Genomic DNA, 17983 nt, shown 5'->3' with positions numbered 1-17983 from the left:
AAGTGGACACACTGTTTTTCTCTCCTTCTGTCTCTTCGACACTTAGGGCAACTCTGACCGACAGCAACAGGAGCAAGAAGACAAAAGTCTGTATGGGACGAAGTGACAGCTCCCAGGGAGAGGGACGAGATTACAGAGGGAGAGGAGGACGGATTATAAACATAGAAGAAGAATGACGGGCCGTCTACTGTCTCCTGGAGGTTCAACAGACAAACAAACAGTTTCAGATCTTCTAAAAAAAATAAACAGCAATGACTTCAGCAACATATCGTAAATGTGTTGCTGCATTCACGTTTCCCCTACCAACACGCCAAATAACTACACAACACCATGTTTATATGACAAAATAATCTTGACTCATCAAGGTTCATTTCAGCAGCTAGAGTTTGCTCAGTTGTCATGTTATCATGTGACCCTCTAACTATTTAACTTTGGTGACCTAACAGGTGGTCATAAAAATAAACAGATTATGTGCTGATAACTCCACGATAGAGGCGGGAAAATGCTCCGGAAAAAAGGTTAGCTGAAACACAAGATTACTTTGTCAAAGTTGTCCAATCAATAATTAATTGTGATGCTTAAAATGTACGACACCCAAGCAAAAGTCATTTAAATGGAAAGTGATTCATATTTACAAGTAATTTGTGTCTGAATTGGCAATCTGCAATTTATCGCTCCACTACATACTGTAGATGTAGATAAAACAGTGACACTTTTCAAATTCACTCCATATTATATTTGTAATCCATATGTATACTTTCTTCCTATTCCTTACAGGGTCTGAGTGTGTGGCCGTCAGTGTGTGTGTTTGCATGTTTGTTAAGGACACCTGTCTGTGTGTGTTTGTTTGTGTTTGTGTGTTTGAGGAGCAGTCTGGATGCCCATTCTCTTTGTGGTTTGATTTCCCATTTGTTGTTTAGCCACATGGTGGGTGCAATGATGCAGGATTGACTGTTTAATTGCATTAAAGGAAACAAAGAGAGAAAAATAACTTTATTGGATAACATAATGACAATGGAAAGCAAAGTTTAAAGGGAATAATCCATCACAAAGAGTAAGAAAAATAACTGTAAATCAAATTGATCAATGGATCAATACTGCCCATGTGCCTTTATTTGAGCCAGTTAATTACCCGTGAATGATGTACCTAACTCAAGCCCTTCTAAGTAAGCGCTGGTGGAAGTTGTGCCCTCCTCCAACCGTTGGGGACGGGCCAACAGAGAGGGGGGCAGGGTGAGAGAGGAGGTAGGGTGAGTCAGTTAGAGTTGGAATAGGTGCCTGGTGGAGCGACACGGAGAGAGGACAGAAACCTCGACGCTCCGCTCTCCGGGACTTACAAACTAACTTCTCTTCCTCTCTTTCTTTCTACATTTCCCTACAAATGTCCCTATTCCTCACGAGTTAACGGTTCATCTACTTCTTTTACTAAGATTTGTTTTAGTCCTCAAACTTTTTTTTATTTCAACCGGATCGAGCGAACAGGTGGACCTGATGGCGAGCCGACCGGTGGCGCTCTCCCCGGATCTGCGCACCCAAACGTGGGTCGCGCTGCTGCTCTGGCCGCTGTTGTTGTCCTGCGGCCACTTAGCGAAGGCGCAGGAGCTATCGACCAACGGTGTGAACGGATACAGCCTGCACCCACCATACTTTAACCTGGCCGAGGGCACCAAGATCAGCGCCACGGCGACCTGCGGAGAGGAGGAAACCGGCAGGAGCGTGCAGGACCTGTACTGCAAGTTGGTGGGAGGCCCGGTGTCCGGGGACCCGAGCCAGACCATCCAGGTGAGCAGGGCAGAACTTTATAATAGCCATATTCCCGCATTTGTTGCTCAGAAGTGGACTATAAGTTGTATTGGACTAAGGAGAGTTACTTTCTTAACATACTTGTTTTAGCCTATAGGGTTAATGGCAGTTGAGCTGGCCATATTATATTCATATATGTCCCATATTTATGTATTCCAGGCTTGTTGGTGCATGCTCAATTGAACATTTTAAGTGAATTTGGCGATTTTAATAGCAGTTTTGCTTGTTCCTAAATGCAGAGAGTGTGTTTGGTTCTCAATGGTGTTATAGGTGTTCTATAATATGTCTGTATAGGAGCATTAACCACCCAGGTTGCATTGCTTTCAGTATGTAAACGACCTATACTGAGCCTACAGTGATCCTATTTTATTGCATCAGTCTTCTTTAAGCACTTGATTGTATCAGATTTAGGGTATGTGATGACATTTGTATCCCCTCTGGTGTCCACCCCTCTGATATTCTAGTCCTCTACCTCCGAACTGCATGTTTCGCTCCAGTTGTGTTATGTTAGACTTGTTGCGGATGCCAACCTACACACTTGACTGCCTTCAGAGTAGAGAGTTGAACAGTGGGGGTCAGCAGTGTGCATGAATCTCCAACTGCTGTGCCAAGTCATTATTTCATGCACTGCTTGCTTTGTAGGACTTGGCAACACTTAACACAGACCACTTATATAAGAACAGGCAGCATTTCACTCAAACTCCACACAAACTCAGCTAGTTTCCACATCATGCCTGAAGTTTCACGTGGGTTTTACAGAAGGGTTTTTAATGTGATGATGAGGCTGTAAAAACCATTGTGTGTTTGATGTTCAGGCCTCTATGTATCACTAGTTGACTCACAAAGGAGTATTGCAGTCTCATGGGTTAACCATTATAGAAAGCCTCTGGGCGTGAACATGCAGGCTTATTGCCTTTCTCTCCTTCTCTCTCTCTCTCCTTCTCTCTCCCACCTGTTTCTCGCATTCCTCACGGGGACTGACCCGTGTCCTCCAATCGGACCGAGTTTATCCGCTCTGTTACCGCGAGATTATCAAGACCTGAGCGCTGCTTCCTCTTGTGGTGATGGTCGTTTTTTACAAGACAGAAATGAACTAAGACATTCTGTCATTTGTAAATCCTGGCTGATGAGGAGTATTGGCAAAGTGAAAGCTATAGAATAAATGACCATTGAACTGTAATTAAAAGAGATCAGACATCAGAAAGTTGAGATGTAGATTGACTTAAAGACTGAGAATGAACAGCAGGCAGGCTGAAACGTTGTTTGTTTGTTAAAAGACCGAGGCAAACAAAACCCCCCAAAAAATGTGCCCTGTGGGGTTGGCTTTTCAAGATTCCTCCAAGCTTTCAAGCTGTTTTATTAAAACTTAACCATAAGAACTACAAAGCAATACAATAATCCCACTTTTATATAAAAGAAAGACGGAGATAATTATATATTTTACTCTGTAATTATCTTCAATCCATCTGGTGAATTGGCACAATGGTGTCATGTTCTCTGCGGTAGCCTGCTTGATCTCGACCACATTTGACCCACTTCAGCTTCTCCACACTGAGGATTAGAGCAAATATTCTCTCATCAAAGTTTTTTTTTCTCAGTCTTTTCTCGAGCAGGCAGTGTGGCTGAAGTGGTTCATAATTAGCTCAGGAAATCTCTGAAATGAACCCCAGAAATCTGGCCATTAGCTCAGGGATTGGTGCTTTATGTGTCTGGGGTAAGAGGTTTAGCCTAGCCCACTTTGCCGTGGCTTGGCCCACTTGTTGTGTTACTGCAGCCTCTGAAAACACACACACACACACACACACACACACACACACACACACACACACACACACACACACACACACACACACACACACACACACACACACCTCACCAGAAAACACAGACACTCCTGTGTTGAAGTTAATCCTGTTTTGATTTGACAGTAAGATGTGGGAGTGTATTTATTAATTAAAAACAGCAGGAGGAGGACTACCGGTGGAGGGGGGTTGTGTGTGTCTAAGTGTGTAGTTAAGTGTGTGAGCTAGATTTACTTTAATGAGACTGGTAGTGGTTGAGCTGTATCGATAAAAGCAGTGATTGTACCAGTTAGCTGAATTAAATCTGCAATTATTGGTCATGATGCTTGTGCCATTGGGAATTTATTTCGTTATTGTAAAAAAAAAGGTGCATTTTCACATCAGAATCTGACACAGCATTCACCTTTTAATGTGGCTTGTGGCCATGTATGATGGAAGCAGGTGAAAATGTAAAACATTCAAACCTTTATGATGTAGAAGGAGTTAAAGGAGGAACAAGAAAAGCATTGCATTTTTTTGAGAGCGAGAAAAAGATAGAAGTGGCAGGTGTTGACTGACAAATCTTTGTCCGTCACTGAGTTAGGAATTTGTATCCTTGGGGCAGTGTTCGAGAGTTTTCTCTGAAAGGTTGAGGAAAGGAAAGAAATGGTAAGAAAGATTGACTTAAGGAGTGTGTTCAACAGGGAGAGAGAGGGGAACATACTCTACATGTCCATTTCCAGGTGGCCTTTTTCTTTTAAAAGAAAGTGACGAGAGGATTGGACATGTCCTTTGAAAAAAGAACAGAATAGGGTGAAATGCAGTTTGACAGCCAGACTGAAATACAGAAGTAGCCTTCCTGACACATCACTAAAACACCTACCTTTTTCTTTTCAAATACCTCTGGTAGAAAATCAGCTTGTTTATTGTTCGTTATTTTAAATCACTCAACCTGAGAAGCAGCTTCTCACGATGGTTGTGGATCATAATTATCCCTGCGTTCAGCCTGTGATTGGAGGGGATTTCCTTTCTTCTTTAATGTTTCTGTGGTCTACAATTTAGCTGACAGCATCAGACAAATTAGTACTGAAAGATATATTTAGTTAATTACAAGTACTGACGGAAAGAAGAAGGCCAAAGACAGATTGTAATAGGGGGAAAGTGGAAAATACAAACACATTTAAAAAGTGTGAAAAATGCCAACAATTTCACAGAAACAATACAATATATCTAAGAGTATCCAAAATGTGTCACATAGTGGAGTATTTGATAAATTGTAATCTCAATGAATCAATCATACATATGTATTAACACCGTTTTTAATAGAATTGCTAGAACTTGCTCTCAAAAGAGCTTAATTTGTCACTCAAAAACCTTAATTTCACAAGCCATAAAAATGAAAATAAAAGTAAATGTAATTTGCTGTGACGAGGTAATAGTCATTGTCACACAATGACTAATTGGAGAGAATGATTCGTAATTTACTCAATACCAAGTTGAGGCAAATGTGAATTGACATTGATTGACAGGTGATATCTGGGAAGTGTGCAGAGTAAGACAGGGGACAGGTAAAGGCTTTTTGGGCAGTAGAGTGAGATAGAGAGCTGTGACCTCTGACCTCAGTGACCTGCAGTGATAACATCCCCTAACCTGGGCTTTTGTTCAGGTCCACGCTTGTTTAGTTTATGCTAACGCTTACATAGCCAGCAGTGGTCGGGGTTAAACGCTCCGACAACTAAACGGGATTAGCTCAGAATCTGGATTGCCTTGAAGAACCAAGAAGTTGAGAGGACACTTAAAGTGGACATCACCTCTTAGCTTTAGAGCTAATTTTAAAAGTATGCTGAAATGTTTTAGGTTTTGTAACACCAACCTAGGTTAGGCTAGGTTATGGCTGCTTCAATGGTTATAAATGCCACTGAGAGAAGTTTATCAAAGGTAAAAAAGGGTTAGGAGGTCAACTTTTCCTGTGGTTTTGGTATTAGAATGTCAGTTTAGCACAAGACAGTCAGACTGAGGAAAAGAAACATTTATTATGACACATTAAAACTTATACCGGCAGAAATACAGAAGAAGCAAGCGCCTCACTGTTACAGTAACCTGAGTGGAGTCACCTCTCTGCTGGAATATAAGAAACATGACCCCGGTGGCTTCAGGGGAAAATGTTTGAGGGACATCTTTTTTCTTTTCATAGAAGTTTACTGTGACTGAAAAACATTGTGCTGCTGTTTTTCGTAGTTAGAGAGGGCTGTAACTGAGTGAAGGGAAAAATCACACAATAGCCAATGGGTGTTAGTCAGTAACAAAGTGTCTCTGAGCAAGACACTGAAATCCTGTCTTCACAGTACATCTGCAAATAAGAGGGAAAACAGCCATGGAAATTAAATTTTTTGATGAAAAATAATCCAAATTCCGGTTGAAACAGCTGGAAAGTGAGAAAAGTGGAAAAGGATTTCCTCAAGGTCTCAAGTAGAGCTCTGGGTGTGAGACTGGACACCGGAAGGTTTCAGATTTGGAGCCTTATAAAAACCTCATATTCTCAACTGAAGTTTGATACATTTCTGTCTCTGATCTCCTCAGGGCCAATACTGTGACATCTGCAGCCAGGGCGAGAGCGATCGCGCCCACCCCATCACCAACGCCATCGACGGGACGGAGCGATGGTGGCAGAGCCCGCCTCTGTCCCGCAACACCGAGTTCAACGAGGTCAACGTCACCCTAGGACCTCGGACAGGTAGGACCCATTAAATATTCGTGCTGCTTTTACTCGATCTCTACTGTGTGTCATGCTCTCCCTGTACAGTATGTTTCACTCTTCTTCTACTGTTTTATTCTTCTTCTACAGTATTACAGTACGCTCTTCCTCTATAGTTTGTTCTGAAATGTCAGAATGTTTGAATTCTTTTGTGCAACACCATAAGTTTTGTAGTGAATTACCTTCTTTTTTATTGAAATGAACATGAAATATTACCACATCATTTAGAATTTTAAATTAACTTATTGAGCTTCAGATTTGACATCATCATCAAACCTTCAAGCTATTTATTTTAAGATTTATTTTTGGTACTTTTGCATTAATGACATGCAACATAATGCCCAGAGCTGGAATGAAACTGTTTAGATGGTGTGCTCTGTAAACATTCGGCTACAAAACTGTCCAGTCTACATTCTGGGTGATGTTGTGTTCTCTAGGATTGTTAAACTAGAAGTCACCATATTCTTTGAAAGGTTGGAAAATGTGCCTCTCAGGAATAATGCTAAGATGTTAAATTCAATCCCATTCAAAGAGTTATTTAACCATTGTGTGCTTGCACAATTAAACTACAAATGAGGCTGATTGGATTGCAGCCAAAGCCCCTTAACCAGTTCAGCCTTTCCCCCTCTGGTCAAAATAAATGTGAGCCCATGAAGTGGTTTAGTTTCTCAATGATAAATCAGCCTCCCACATCCCTGTGTCCTAAAAGAAAAACCAAGTGATTAACGCTTCAGTCTGATTTGATTTAGAGAAGTTGTTTTTGGCTGCGGCTTCTGTCTGCTGTACTAGTGAATATGACACACACACACACACAGATGTTCAGCACACACACTCAGGCACTCACACAGTACAGGAAAGCTTCACTCTGCCTCCACGTTGACCTTTCGGTGTTTTTTGAACGTTGCTCTTGAACAACCTTTTATGTTTCTCAATGCGACTCTTTTGTGCCAGGCTCTCCTGCTCGAGTGCCCTCCTCATTCAGCAGCACTGAGACATTCACTGTGTGTGTGTGTCCGGTCCGGTCTAGTGTGTGTGTGTGCACTTGACAAGAGTGTTTTCTGTCATGGCATTCAGTTTCCCCATCCCTCTTCCAGCTGTCCTCCCTATATCCTCTCTCTTCACCTCCTTCCCCCCTGCTTCTCCTCTCTTTTAAGGTTGAAGGTTTCGGTAGAGGAGCTCAGAGCTGTCGCTGTGTTCAGCTGGTAAAAGCTTTTATAAAGACAGCCATGCAAGCTACGTGCAGTGTTATTCTGGACAGGATTGAAAACCGTGTTATGTTTTGCTCTGCACTCTAAAATGTTGGAAATAAACAGCGATATTAGCATCTGTTGTTATATTGGCTAAATCAGTTTTTATAATGAAAATGCTTTTTTTTTTGCTGCATGTCTTTCGTGAAGAGGATTTCTCAAGGTTCAACTGAATTCAAAGAGAGTTTAAGAAGGACCAGACACTGATACCTGAAAGATATAAAGGTACTAATGGAACAAAACCAACTGATTTGCAGCATTATCTTTGATTCGATGCTACATGGCTGCTGTGTTGCCGGAAGAAGCTTTATCTTCATCTGTTAAAAAATGTTTACAGGTAACATTGCAACAAAATGTTTTTCTGGGTGGCATCGAGGCCTAAAACATAGCTTAAAGAAGAGAGGGAGAGAGAAAGGGGGGAAGGAGAGGAGGGGGAGGGTCTCTAGTTACCAGGTTGCCGTTTTGTCTTGAAAGAATGTAGGTGGGCTAAGGCCAGGGCTTACAAGAGGGTGTGTGTGTGTGTCAGGGCTCAGAGTGTGTTGAAGACCCCTATAAACACACACACACACACACACACACACACACACACACACCTACCTAACCCCCCTACCTCTGCTTGAATGAAAGAGAAAGAGGGGGAGAGATTGGAATGTCAGTTAACCTGTCTCAACCTGCAGAGGGGTATGCTTGTTACATTACCTCCAACTCTTCTCTCCCTCTCTCTCTCTCTCTCTCTCTCTCCCTCTCTCTCTCTCATTGGTGTAAACCCTATCATTTTTCCTCAGGAAAATTGGCCCCACTTTGCTAATTTTGCCATCAGGAAGGAGTGTGGTTGTGGGGATTGAACAAATCAAATGAACCAAGTTAATTAATGAGCTTTTGAGATCTTAGTTGGAGGACTCTGTTACATTTGACTAATTGTACCCTCTGTTTTCTAATTATTCTGCTAAGATTAGCATACAGAGTGGAATTGTTTTTCTTATCTAAATCCCAACAAAGAAGCTTATTTTGCATAAAATGTCAAACTGCTGCTTTAAGTTTATACATACTATTCTGGCCAGAAATATGAGCACACTAGTTGTTTCATTTTGACTCAGCTATACTGTTTGAAATGATTTCAATTTCAATGCAGAATACAATGTATGCAACTTCAGGGTAAAGGTTTGGGAAAGCCCTATTTGGTGTGGTAGAAATTGACTGCCCTGCACAAAGAGCGGATCTCAACCCCATCCAACACCTTGGGGATGAACTGGATTGTCAATGGTAAGCCGAACATCAGCTTTTGACCTCAAAGTGGCTGAACGGGCAAATCCCTGCAGCCAGGTTCAACATCTGAATGAAATCCTGATACCAGAAGAGAGGAGGAATAATGCCTGTAGATGCACAATGAAGAGTTCAGCAGTCAGAAATGAGTAAATGTGGGTGTCCATACTTTGCACCATGATATGCATCTTGAGGTTTTGAAGTTTCTGCATTTCTCTCTACTTAAATGCAACACTATGATGTTTTAAAACACTTAAACTACACCGGTGATAACATTAGTCTGAAGTGCTTTCAGGTCAATGCCGTTTCAGAATGGGAAGCAGCCTTGGAAGAAAAGAGCAGATCAGTTCACCATGATGTTTAATTAAGTTATCAGTAAATAAACGTAACTATCAGTACATTGGAGCGTTACTGCATCAGGTGTACCAAGCACAGACTGCAGCCCCCAACGCTCAGTTTATTAAACATATCTCACTGGAATCTGAAGACCGTCTGTGGTATCTTTAAAGAATGCTGCAGCTTAAATTACTTTTGCTAAATCTTTTCTAATTCCTTCTTCTTCTAACCTACTTTTTTATGTGTCAGACCTTTAAATAAGGTGTATCAGTTCACACACTTCTCCCTCTCCTCCTCCTCTCTTTCTATATCTGTAGCACTTATTTAGCATATCTTTAAGGATAACACACCGCCCGATATAGACCGTTTCTATCTCCTCCACCTTCCTGTCTTCTTTCTTCTGCTATCTCCTGCTCTCATACCTCTTCACCGTTATCCTCTTTCTCATTACTTCAGCTCTTTATCTTGCGAGTCCTTTTCCTGAAAAATGGGAACACACTCTCCTCTTCTGTCTCCCTCTTTTGTCTTCTATATTGACATCTTTCCATTTATGACACTATTTGAATGTTTCAGTTCAACTAAGACAAACAAAGACAATTCAAAACGCACACAGAGATTGTGCTACAAAATCTCTAAGCAATTAAACTTTCATAAAAATGTAGCAGATAATGCTTTTCAGGCTGTTATATTTTGATTTTCCTTATTTTCCTCCGTTTTGGATTAAAAACTGGTCAAAACAACATTCAAAGACACCTTTTTAGACTTTAAGAGATTTTCTTTTACCATTTTCTGAGATTTTATTGACCAAAAGATGAATCAAAAATGTAAATAACTGTTGCAGCCTTCATTTGGAAGCAACACATATTACAGTATCTCTTACTAGACGGAATAATCCAATGACCTCAGGTTAATTTGGCGCTACTCCACAAAAGAAATATTCCCAAGAAAATGGTTGATTCGCACCATTTTAATTTGAAATGCACAGGTGTCTTAAAAACATGACACATCACGATTTATAGTTGTAGTTTATATATATCTGCACACTGGGGATGTCAGGGAAGAAGGAGGGAGAACGAGATGGAGGAGGAAGGACAGCTACATGATGAACTGCAGGAGGAAAACATCTTATGAAGTCATATAGCTCGACACAAGTCACCATTGTCTTTACCTCGGCTGATGTGTGATCTTATCGCAATGTAATGTTGTTTTGTTTTCACTCTATGCAGAGATGTCATTCCTGAGGTACTTATAGTGGAAAGGATTCTGTAATCACAGGTAAAGGGGGAGGGGAGAGAGGGAGCAGATAAAGAGGTGGAGGAGGGGGATGGAGATGGAAAAAGCAAGGAGACCAATTGGAGAGGGAGAAGCCCAGCATGAAGGCAAGGTGAAACACAACTCCCAGGAAAAGTTTGAGGAGGCGGCGGAGGAGGGCTAGAACATGGGAAAGAGGAGGACAGGAAGGAGGGTTTAAGTGGAGAAGAAAAATGGAGGTGAAGAAGAGGAAGGAGAGTGAGGGCATGGAAAGAGGAGGGGAGGAGATGACAGAACAGGGGATGTTTGTCTATTTCAGCAGCCTATTATTAGAGACAATATAGGCTTGTGTGTGTGTCTCTCTGTCTGTGTGTGTGTTAGCATTTTCTCCAGGTGAGGTCTTCTATTTTCCATAATCCTCCCACCTTGAGTAAATCACACATGTCAAAGTCTTGCAGGGAGCTGTATTAGACTTTCTGTAATTCAAGGGATTTGAATTGTTAGTTTATCGCTGAAGATATCTAAAGGGAAAGTTCACAGAATATAAAAAAAATGGAGTGCACCACAATGATAACTCTGAGCCATTTCATTATTAAATTGGCAACTTTTCAATGCATGTTTGTCCTCCTTAGGAAAGAAAATATGCCCAAACCTTGGTCATAACATCAAGTGTTGCAAAATAGTGAAATATTGCAGATTTGCTCATTTATTCTAGCAATAATACAGAACCTAAATAGAGTAGATTAGTGAAGGCTGCAAGATTACAATGTGTCTCACCATCAAATGCCCTTAATTTCCTGGTGTGTTGGCAGGTTTCCCTACAGGACAAAGAAGGACAGAAACACACACACAAAAACAAACCCACACACGATGTTGAGGTAGCTCCTTTTGTTCGCCGTGCGTAAGAGCGAGCGCCGTGCCAACTGCCCCTGATTGACTGCTTCCTGCTTTTTGATGTGGTTTGAACGTCAGAGTTACCTTTTTAAATGTTCCAGCCGGCTTCAAAATGCAGGGTGGTGCGTTCAAGTGCAACTAAACAAAGGATTTGAGGCGATGCACGTCGTTCTATCAGTCAGTGAGATATACAAAGACCAGAAATAACTTCATGTTTCCTTAAGACAAACGGAAGACATCTTCAAAGACGCAACTAAGATCACATTCCTTGGTGAGCTTGGGCAATTATAAGATAAAGAAAAGTCCCCTCGGTCCAGCCCAGTATCTGTTTAATACAGAACATGTAATAAACTAACAGTCAGAAGTCTAATATCCCCGACATTTAAATGCTAACCACAGTTAAGCAGCAATAGACTATATCAAATAAATGGCGGATAATCTGTGAAGCCATTCATCATTTTTAAAGCCCAAACCAGGAAGTAACCCCTAACAGAGATGCATTATGGTGCGTCTGATAAATGGGAGTTTCTCCATTCACAAGGCTGAGTGGAACAAAAAGACAATTTCATGGATTACATCATAAAAATCCTGCCTGCCGGCCTGTTAGTGGACAGACTGCGGTCACTTCTGTGTGTGTGTGTGTGTGTGGGTGGGTGTGTGTGTGTGTGGCTTGCTGATTATAATCAGTGTGTCCTCTGCCAATTCTGCTATAAACGAGTGAGGAGCATGGGAACCATGGTGGTTTCTGTGGTTTGGCTCCCTACAGACCACTCCAGTGTTTTTGTTTTATTTGTTTTTTTACGCACACTTCAGGTGTGTGTGTGTGTGTGTGTGTGTGTGTGTGTGTGTGTGTGTGTGTCTGTGTGTGTGTGTGTGTGTGTGTGTGTGTGTGTGTGTGTGTGTGTGTGTGTGTGTGTGTGTGTGTGTGTGTGTGTGGAGCCTGTTTTACAACATCCAGTCAAGCACACAGCTCTTTAAAGGCGTGTGAGAATTTTCAAGATATTATCTCTTATTCGCCGTAATGTGTCTCCCAATTTTTTCTCCCTCGCATTGTAATCTCTCCGCTCATCTCTGCGACTCCCTTCAGCCACAAAGAAGGTTCTGTGGAGGGGATGACTGACACAGTAATGATGGAAATAAAAAAAGGGGGATAAAGATGGATCTGACAGGACATCAAATACTTCTCTATCATTCCTCTGTCACATTTTCTCCTGACTAAATTCTTTCTTCAGTCTCTCCCTGTTTAGAGTCTGTTCCAATAAATCCACTTACTGTAGATGTATTTAGGAATTAAAGAGGCCCTAGGCTTTTTGGGGTATTCCCTTTTCTGTAGTGTGTGATGTTTTGTGCACGTAAATGGTCTGCAAAGGCTAAAATCACAAAGTTCCCTCTGAAACGCCTCTATTGGACTTCTTCGTTTACTTCTGTAACAAAGTGACATCACTATCTAACACTTGCACCTCTATTGGCTAGTTCCAACACATTGTATGTGAGGCTAAGGGGTGGGACATATCTAAGCAGTTGACCAATCAAAACAGAGGCAGCCAGCTAACCAATCAGAGCAGACTGGGCTCTGGTTTCAGACAGAGGTTGAAAAGAGGTAGAAGGCAGAAGGAGAAAAATAAAGAGCTTTTTGAACATTAAATAATGTTTACATGTCACACTAGAGGCACACAATGCAAATACGAACCTGAAAATAAGTAAATGGGCCAAAGAAAAGGCAAAATGTAACAATTTGATAAATGTTTCGGCTTTCAGGACTTCTCTTGTGTGCGAACGGTTTTACATAAAGCAACACGTTGGTCATTTTGTAATTTTTCCTACTACTAATGTGCCACACTGAGAGCCACTATATAGGATTTAAATGTTGCCATCATCATTAAGTCTTTGAGAAAGTGATTTATTCCTGTGTCTTGTTCTGTAGCTGTACTTTCCTCGATGACTCACTCAACCACACATTTTAGTCAGATCTTTGATAGTGGCCCTCTTTCTATTTCTTGATATAAAACCTTTTGTCCTCTTTAGCTCCTTGGTTGTAATGTTGAGGGGTCAACAGTTGGAGTGATTCATCCTCCGTAATGACTTTTATTTCTGTCACCATGTACTCATTCCCCTGTTTTCCCGTCGGTCCCTCTCGCTCAGGGTTAAACGTTGCCTCTGAAACTGCTGTCCTCTCACACAAACGCTGACACATTTTTCAGTCATTCATTATGTGTACTGGGCAGGAAAATGAGCAGAGAGGGGGAGAAAGAGTTGCAGAGAGACAGCGAGAGAAAGAGAGAAAGTCTGACCTTAATAGGAGTGATTCAGTGTTGAGTGAAAAGAGAGAAAGGGGCAGGAGGGATAAAGTTGATGCCACTTCAAAACCAGAATAAAGGAGGGATGATGGATGGATGGAGGACGGGAGGATGGCTGGTTGTCCAAAATAGTTGGCTGATATTTCCGAGGTCGTTTTTAGCCGTCTGCTTCTGTATGTTGTAGCTGATTTCAGCGTGTTGATGTTGGAAGGTTACCACACCCTCACTGTGAGCTCCAGTTTGGTATTTTGATTAATTTAGATAAATGCAACATCCTAGTTTCCTGTAAGTTTTGCTCACTGTTTTCACAAGCAAGATGAATATACTTTCGGATGCTATATGACTGTACAGGGTCACTTATATTAGCTGAAATATAAATCAATATTTACGTGTTTCGGTCTTTGACCTTCTTTGGAGTTTGATGCTGTTTTATTTTTATTTGTACCTAGGAAAAATAGTTTTATGTTGACTTTTCTTCCTTTTTTACATCATTTTTAACTTAATATCTTCACTTTTGATTGATAGAAAAACTTTGCCAGCCTGAAAATTTAATTTTACTAGTTTAAAAATCCCGAAAACTAAGTGGTGTAAACCCCCAGAGGGTAAATGGAGGTGAAGCTGCAGAAATTCCTGGAGGAATGAAAAAATAAGATGGACAAGACGAGCCTTATTTACCCTAGACAGGGAAAATGTACCTTAACTGTATGAACCAAAAACAACGTAGAAGAAAAATAAGTTGGTAAGAAGTGAGACTAAAGTAACAGAGCTATGTGAGGGGGGAAGTGAGTAAAAGTGTAGGAGGAAGAAAAGGAGGAGGTGGAGTACAGGAAGGCGAGAGGGAAGTGGAGAAGATCCCCAGCTGTGGAAGACAGAATAAGAAGCCATTCATAGTCTAACTTTGATTGAAATGTCAAAGTGTGTGTGTGTGTGTGTGTGTGTGTGTGTGTGTGTGTGTGTGTGTGTGTGTGTGTGTGTGTGTGTGTGTGTAAAAGCTGAGGAAGTAATTATGAGAGGACGCCTCCCGCTCGTGTTCCTGCCCCTCATTGGTTTGTCTAATTGTCACCATGATCCCCCCCCGTGTTTAATGATTGACTTCTTCAACATCAATGGTTGACGTTTATTTGATTTGAGTCCTTAAAACCCGTCCCATGACTCTACACTTTCTTTTTATTTTGATGCTTTTGAGTGTATGTGTGTGAGTGTGAGTGTGAGTGTGAGTGTGAGTGTGAGTGTGAGTGTGAGTCTCTGTCATCATGCATGATGTGTGTTCCAACCTGTTGATCTGTCACAGGTCAAAGGTCATTACCGGGCTCTTCAGTTCCTACCTCCCTGCTGCTTTGAACCCCATGACCGGCCCTAACCAATTTGTACATACACATACACACACACACATACACATACACATACACATACACACACACACACACACACACACACACTCACTCTCTAATTTCTTCATTTATCTCTTACTGCACTCACTCCTGTTTCTGCCGGCTCATATTTTCCATCCACCTATCCTTTCTTCTCTCTCTTCTGCTGCCCTTCCATCTCCTCCTTTTATAGTTTTCAACCTCATCCCCTCCTTCTGTTCTCCCAGTAACTCAGTGGTATCACTGTGACGGACAGTTGGAGCTTCCACCTGTCCTGCTACTGGAGGGCAAAGAGCTGACGGAGATGGATAGAGGTGGATGGACTTGTAGGGAAAAGTGAACTCCAGTAATGGAAGACGTTAGAATGTTGACTCTACTCAATGAAAACAATCCAAAACATCAATGTTTCAAAAGAAGTAAAAGGGCTTGACTTTTAAAAGTTGCGGCTTTTTAGGAAGACAAACACCAGGAAGGCTCGGAAAATAAAACAGGAAATAGAATGCTAATTACTTTTCATTAGATTTACTACAACACAAACACTTGTAGAACATTTACATGATACAGATTTGGCTCATTTGCATAACTTTTGACAACCAGTTCTTCCTATGATAAGCAAAAATGCCAACCTTTACCTGGTTGCAGTTCAAAATAGGTGACAATTTGCTCCTTTTCCTGCTAATGTTTATGGTCTTAAATTGATTTTTTTGCGGGTTTAGAATGTGTGTTGGACAAATCAAGACATTTGAAGACGATAACTTATTATTGTACGCATTTTCCGACATAAAACATTATTTGGATTTAGAAATTTAAGTTTAAAGAGGATTAAAAAAGGTTGTCGGATACAGCCTGGTCCTTCGAGTATGTGTCTGTAGTTTATAAATGTGGCTTTTTGGATTGCCTCCCATGCTTCGTCATACTCTCCCATACTTTCAGAATCATATATGTAACCTATATTATACCGCTGCACACAACCTTTATGATTGGCTATAGGGGAGCTCTCCAACATGCCGGCTCTCTCCTCCAGACGAACTGACCCAGAACATGCACTGAGCTCAGTCACATTGTCTTGCGGTGTTTGCGCGCCCTTACAACCTCCTTTTGATGCAACAGCGGCCTGGGCCCTCCCAATGACTTTGCATTCAGAATACTTGTCAATGGGCCCTTTATCACACCATTGTGTCAGTGAGAGTGTTTGACCCATTCAGAGAGTCTGCCGAGAACAAACATGGAGGAAAACAGTTGGTTGTGAATACCGGTGAAGGGTCTTAGATTCTTGGACAGAGGAAATGAGTTTCAATGGGAAATTAATTAAAGAAGGAGATTCGATTGGTTAATCAGTCTCTTGAGGGCTATGCAAACAAACAGCATCAACATCTGTAACCCTTGTTGATGAGGTTTTGATTATCTAGTTTCAATTAAAAAAACTCCTACACTGAGAGAAAAATGTCCTGAAGAATTTCCTCGCTTTTTCTCTCAATGGATGTTGAGCTTTTTCAAGGTCCGGTCAAGCTGTTTACACATTCTCAGAGGGAAAAAACACATTACACCAACAACCTTCACATGAAGAGCCTTTAGCCAACTTTTACAGGGGATAAGGTTCGGAGTGACGAGGGGGACATACGGACTGTTTTTGTGAAGCCAGTTTTGTTTTGCCTAGCTTAGCACAGAGACCGGAGACGGGGTGAACAGCTAGCCTCCATCAAAAGAGGAAAACATGTGATTTCAACAGAGGTGGAATTGATTTAGTATTCAAGTTTTATCTTATAAGCTACTGTAGCAGGCTAGTCTCCAGCACCCTTAAAAATTACCTGGATTTTGTTCAAAATTGGCAAAGTTAAGTGGACATTTTTAGAAATCTTGGGAACGACTTCTAAGATGCTACGTATAGTCACTGAGAAAGCGGTTGTTGTTGTTGTTGTTGTTTGGAAATGTATAAACTATCTTGATGAAACCAACTGTGTCTAAATGTGTTAAGTAATGTTCACATTAAAAAGATACAATTGTGTAAAAAGGTTTTGCTATTTTTTAGGGAGATATGGTAGTAGCATCCCTCAGTATCAATCTTTGTGCTACGCTAAACAGATATTTTCAACAAGCTCTTTACTCAACCAACAACAGAACTCATTTTGTTACTCCTATCCAGCTAGTTGAAGCAAATACGCTTTTACCCCCAAGATGGCAGACTATTTATTTGTTAATATCGTGGATCCATAGATGAAATTATGATTCGGCAACAATCAAAACCAATTTTAATACTGGTCATCTTGTTCTAGATTATCTTGTTCAGTTGCAGTGTGTGAGGAGTGTGTGCTGCTTCTTCCACAGACAAAACCCAGACAGAAAAACACTTTCTATGCCAGGCTCGTCCTCCCAGAAGGACACCAGTGACTTTTGAGCGATTTTCTTCCTGCTCTGCCAAGCCAGACTAAGAATAGCTTGATGCTAATGTCCGCCCGCTATCACACAATGAGCTCATTTAGGGAGATAGAAAAACTGCAGTCAGATGGGATGCACTTATCTGTCGTACTGTGTTTACTATAAAACCTCCAATGACTTATTTATACACTTGAACATTCAGGACTCTTCTGATTTGAATTTGACACCCTGAAGAGAAACAGAAGCTTGTTTGGCTCGACAGAGATCCACACTTAGCTGCAGTTTTAGCATCTTTTCTTTGTATTTAAGTTAATCCTCCGTATTCATTCCAAGATTTGTTTTAATCATTGTTCTCCATTGTACGGAAGAAAAGATGAAGACACGTTGACCTTACATGATAAAATGTGAAGAAACCGAGCAAAAAAGCCACTGAATGTAAGAAGGAGAAGTGAAGTGGAGACAAAGAAAGGGGCTTGCCCTTGTTAATGTGACAGTAAATATTGACTTTAACCAAGTCAACCCCAGCAGACTGTTTGAGTTGCTTTGCTGGTGAATGACATGAAGGGGTGGGGGAGGAAGGCAATCAGAAAACAAAGGAAGTAGAAGTCAA

At 41.2% G+C, this 17983-nt stretch overlaps 1 protein-coding gene across 1 annotated transcript in view; it reads left to right on the top strand.

Annotated features, from left to right (window-relative positions):
* The first annotated feature begins 1290 nt into the window (after positions 1–1290).
* Positions 1291–17983, top strand: part of LOC134869369 (laminin subunit alpha-5-like) — a 78415-nt gene continuing 61722 nt past the window's right edge. Inside the window, 3 exon segments of the mRNA XM_063890937.1 lie at positions 1291–1782; positions 6165–6305; positions 6307–6318. Coding sequence (XP_063747007.1) covers positions 1492–1782; positions 6165–6305; positions 6307–6318 — 444 coding nt within the window. The 5' untranslated portion in view covers positions 1291–1491.

The sequence above is a fragment of the Eleginops maclovinus genome, chromosome 1 (assembly GCF_036324505.1).
Source record: "Eleginops maclovinus isolate JMC-PN-2008 ecotype Puerto Natales chromosome 1, JC_Emac_rtc_rv5, whole genome shotgun sequence".
Lineage (NCBI taxonomy): Eukaryota > Metazoa > Chordata > Actinopteri > Perciformes > Eleginopidae > Eleginops > Eleginops maclovinus.
The sequence above is the reverse complement of the archived record's forward strand: the minus strand, read 5'-3'. Positions and strand labels throughout refer to the sequence as shown.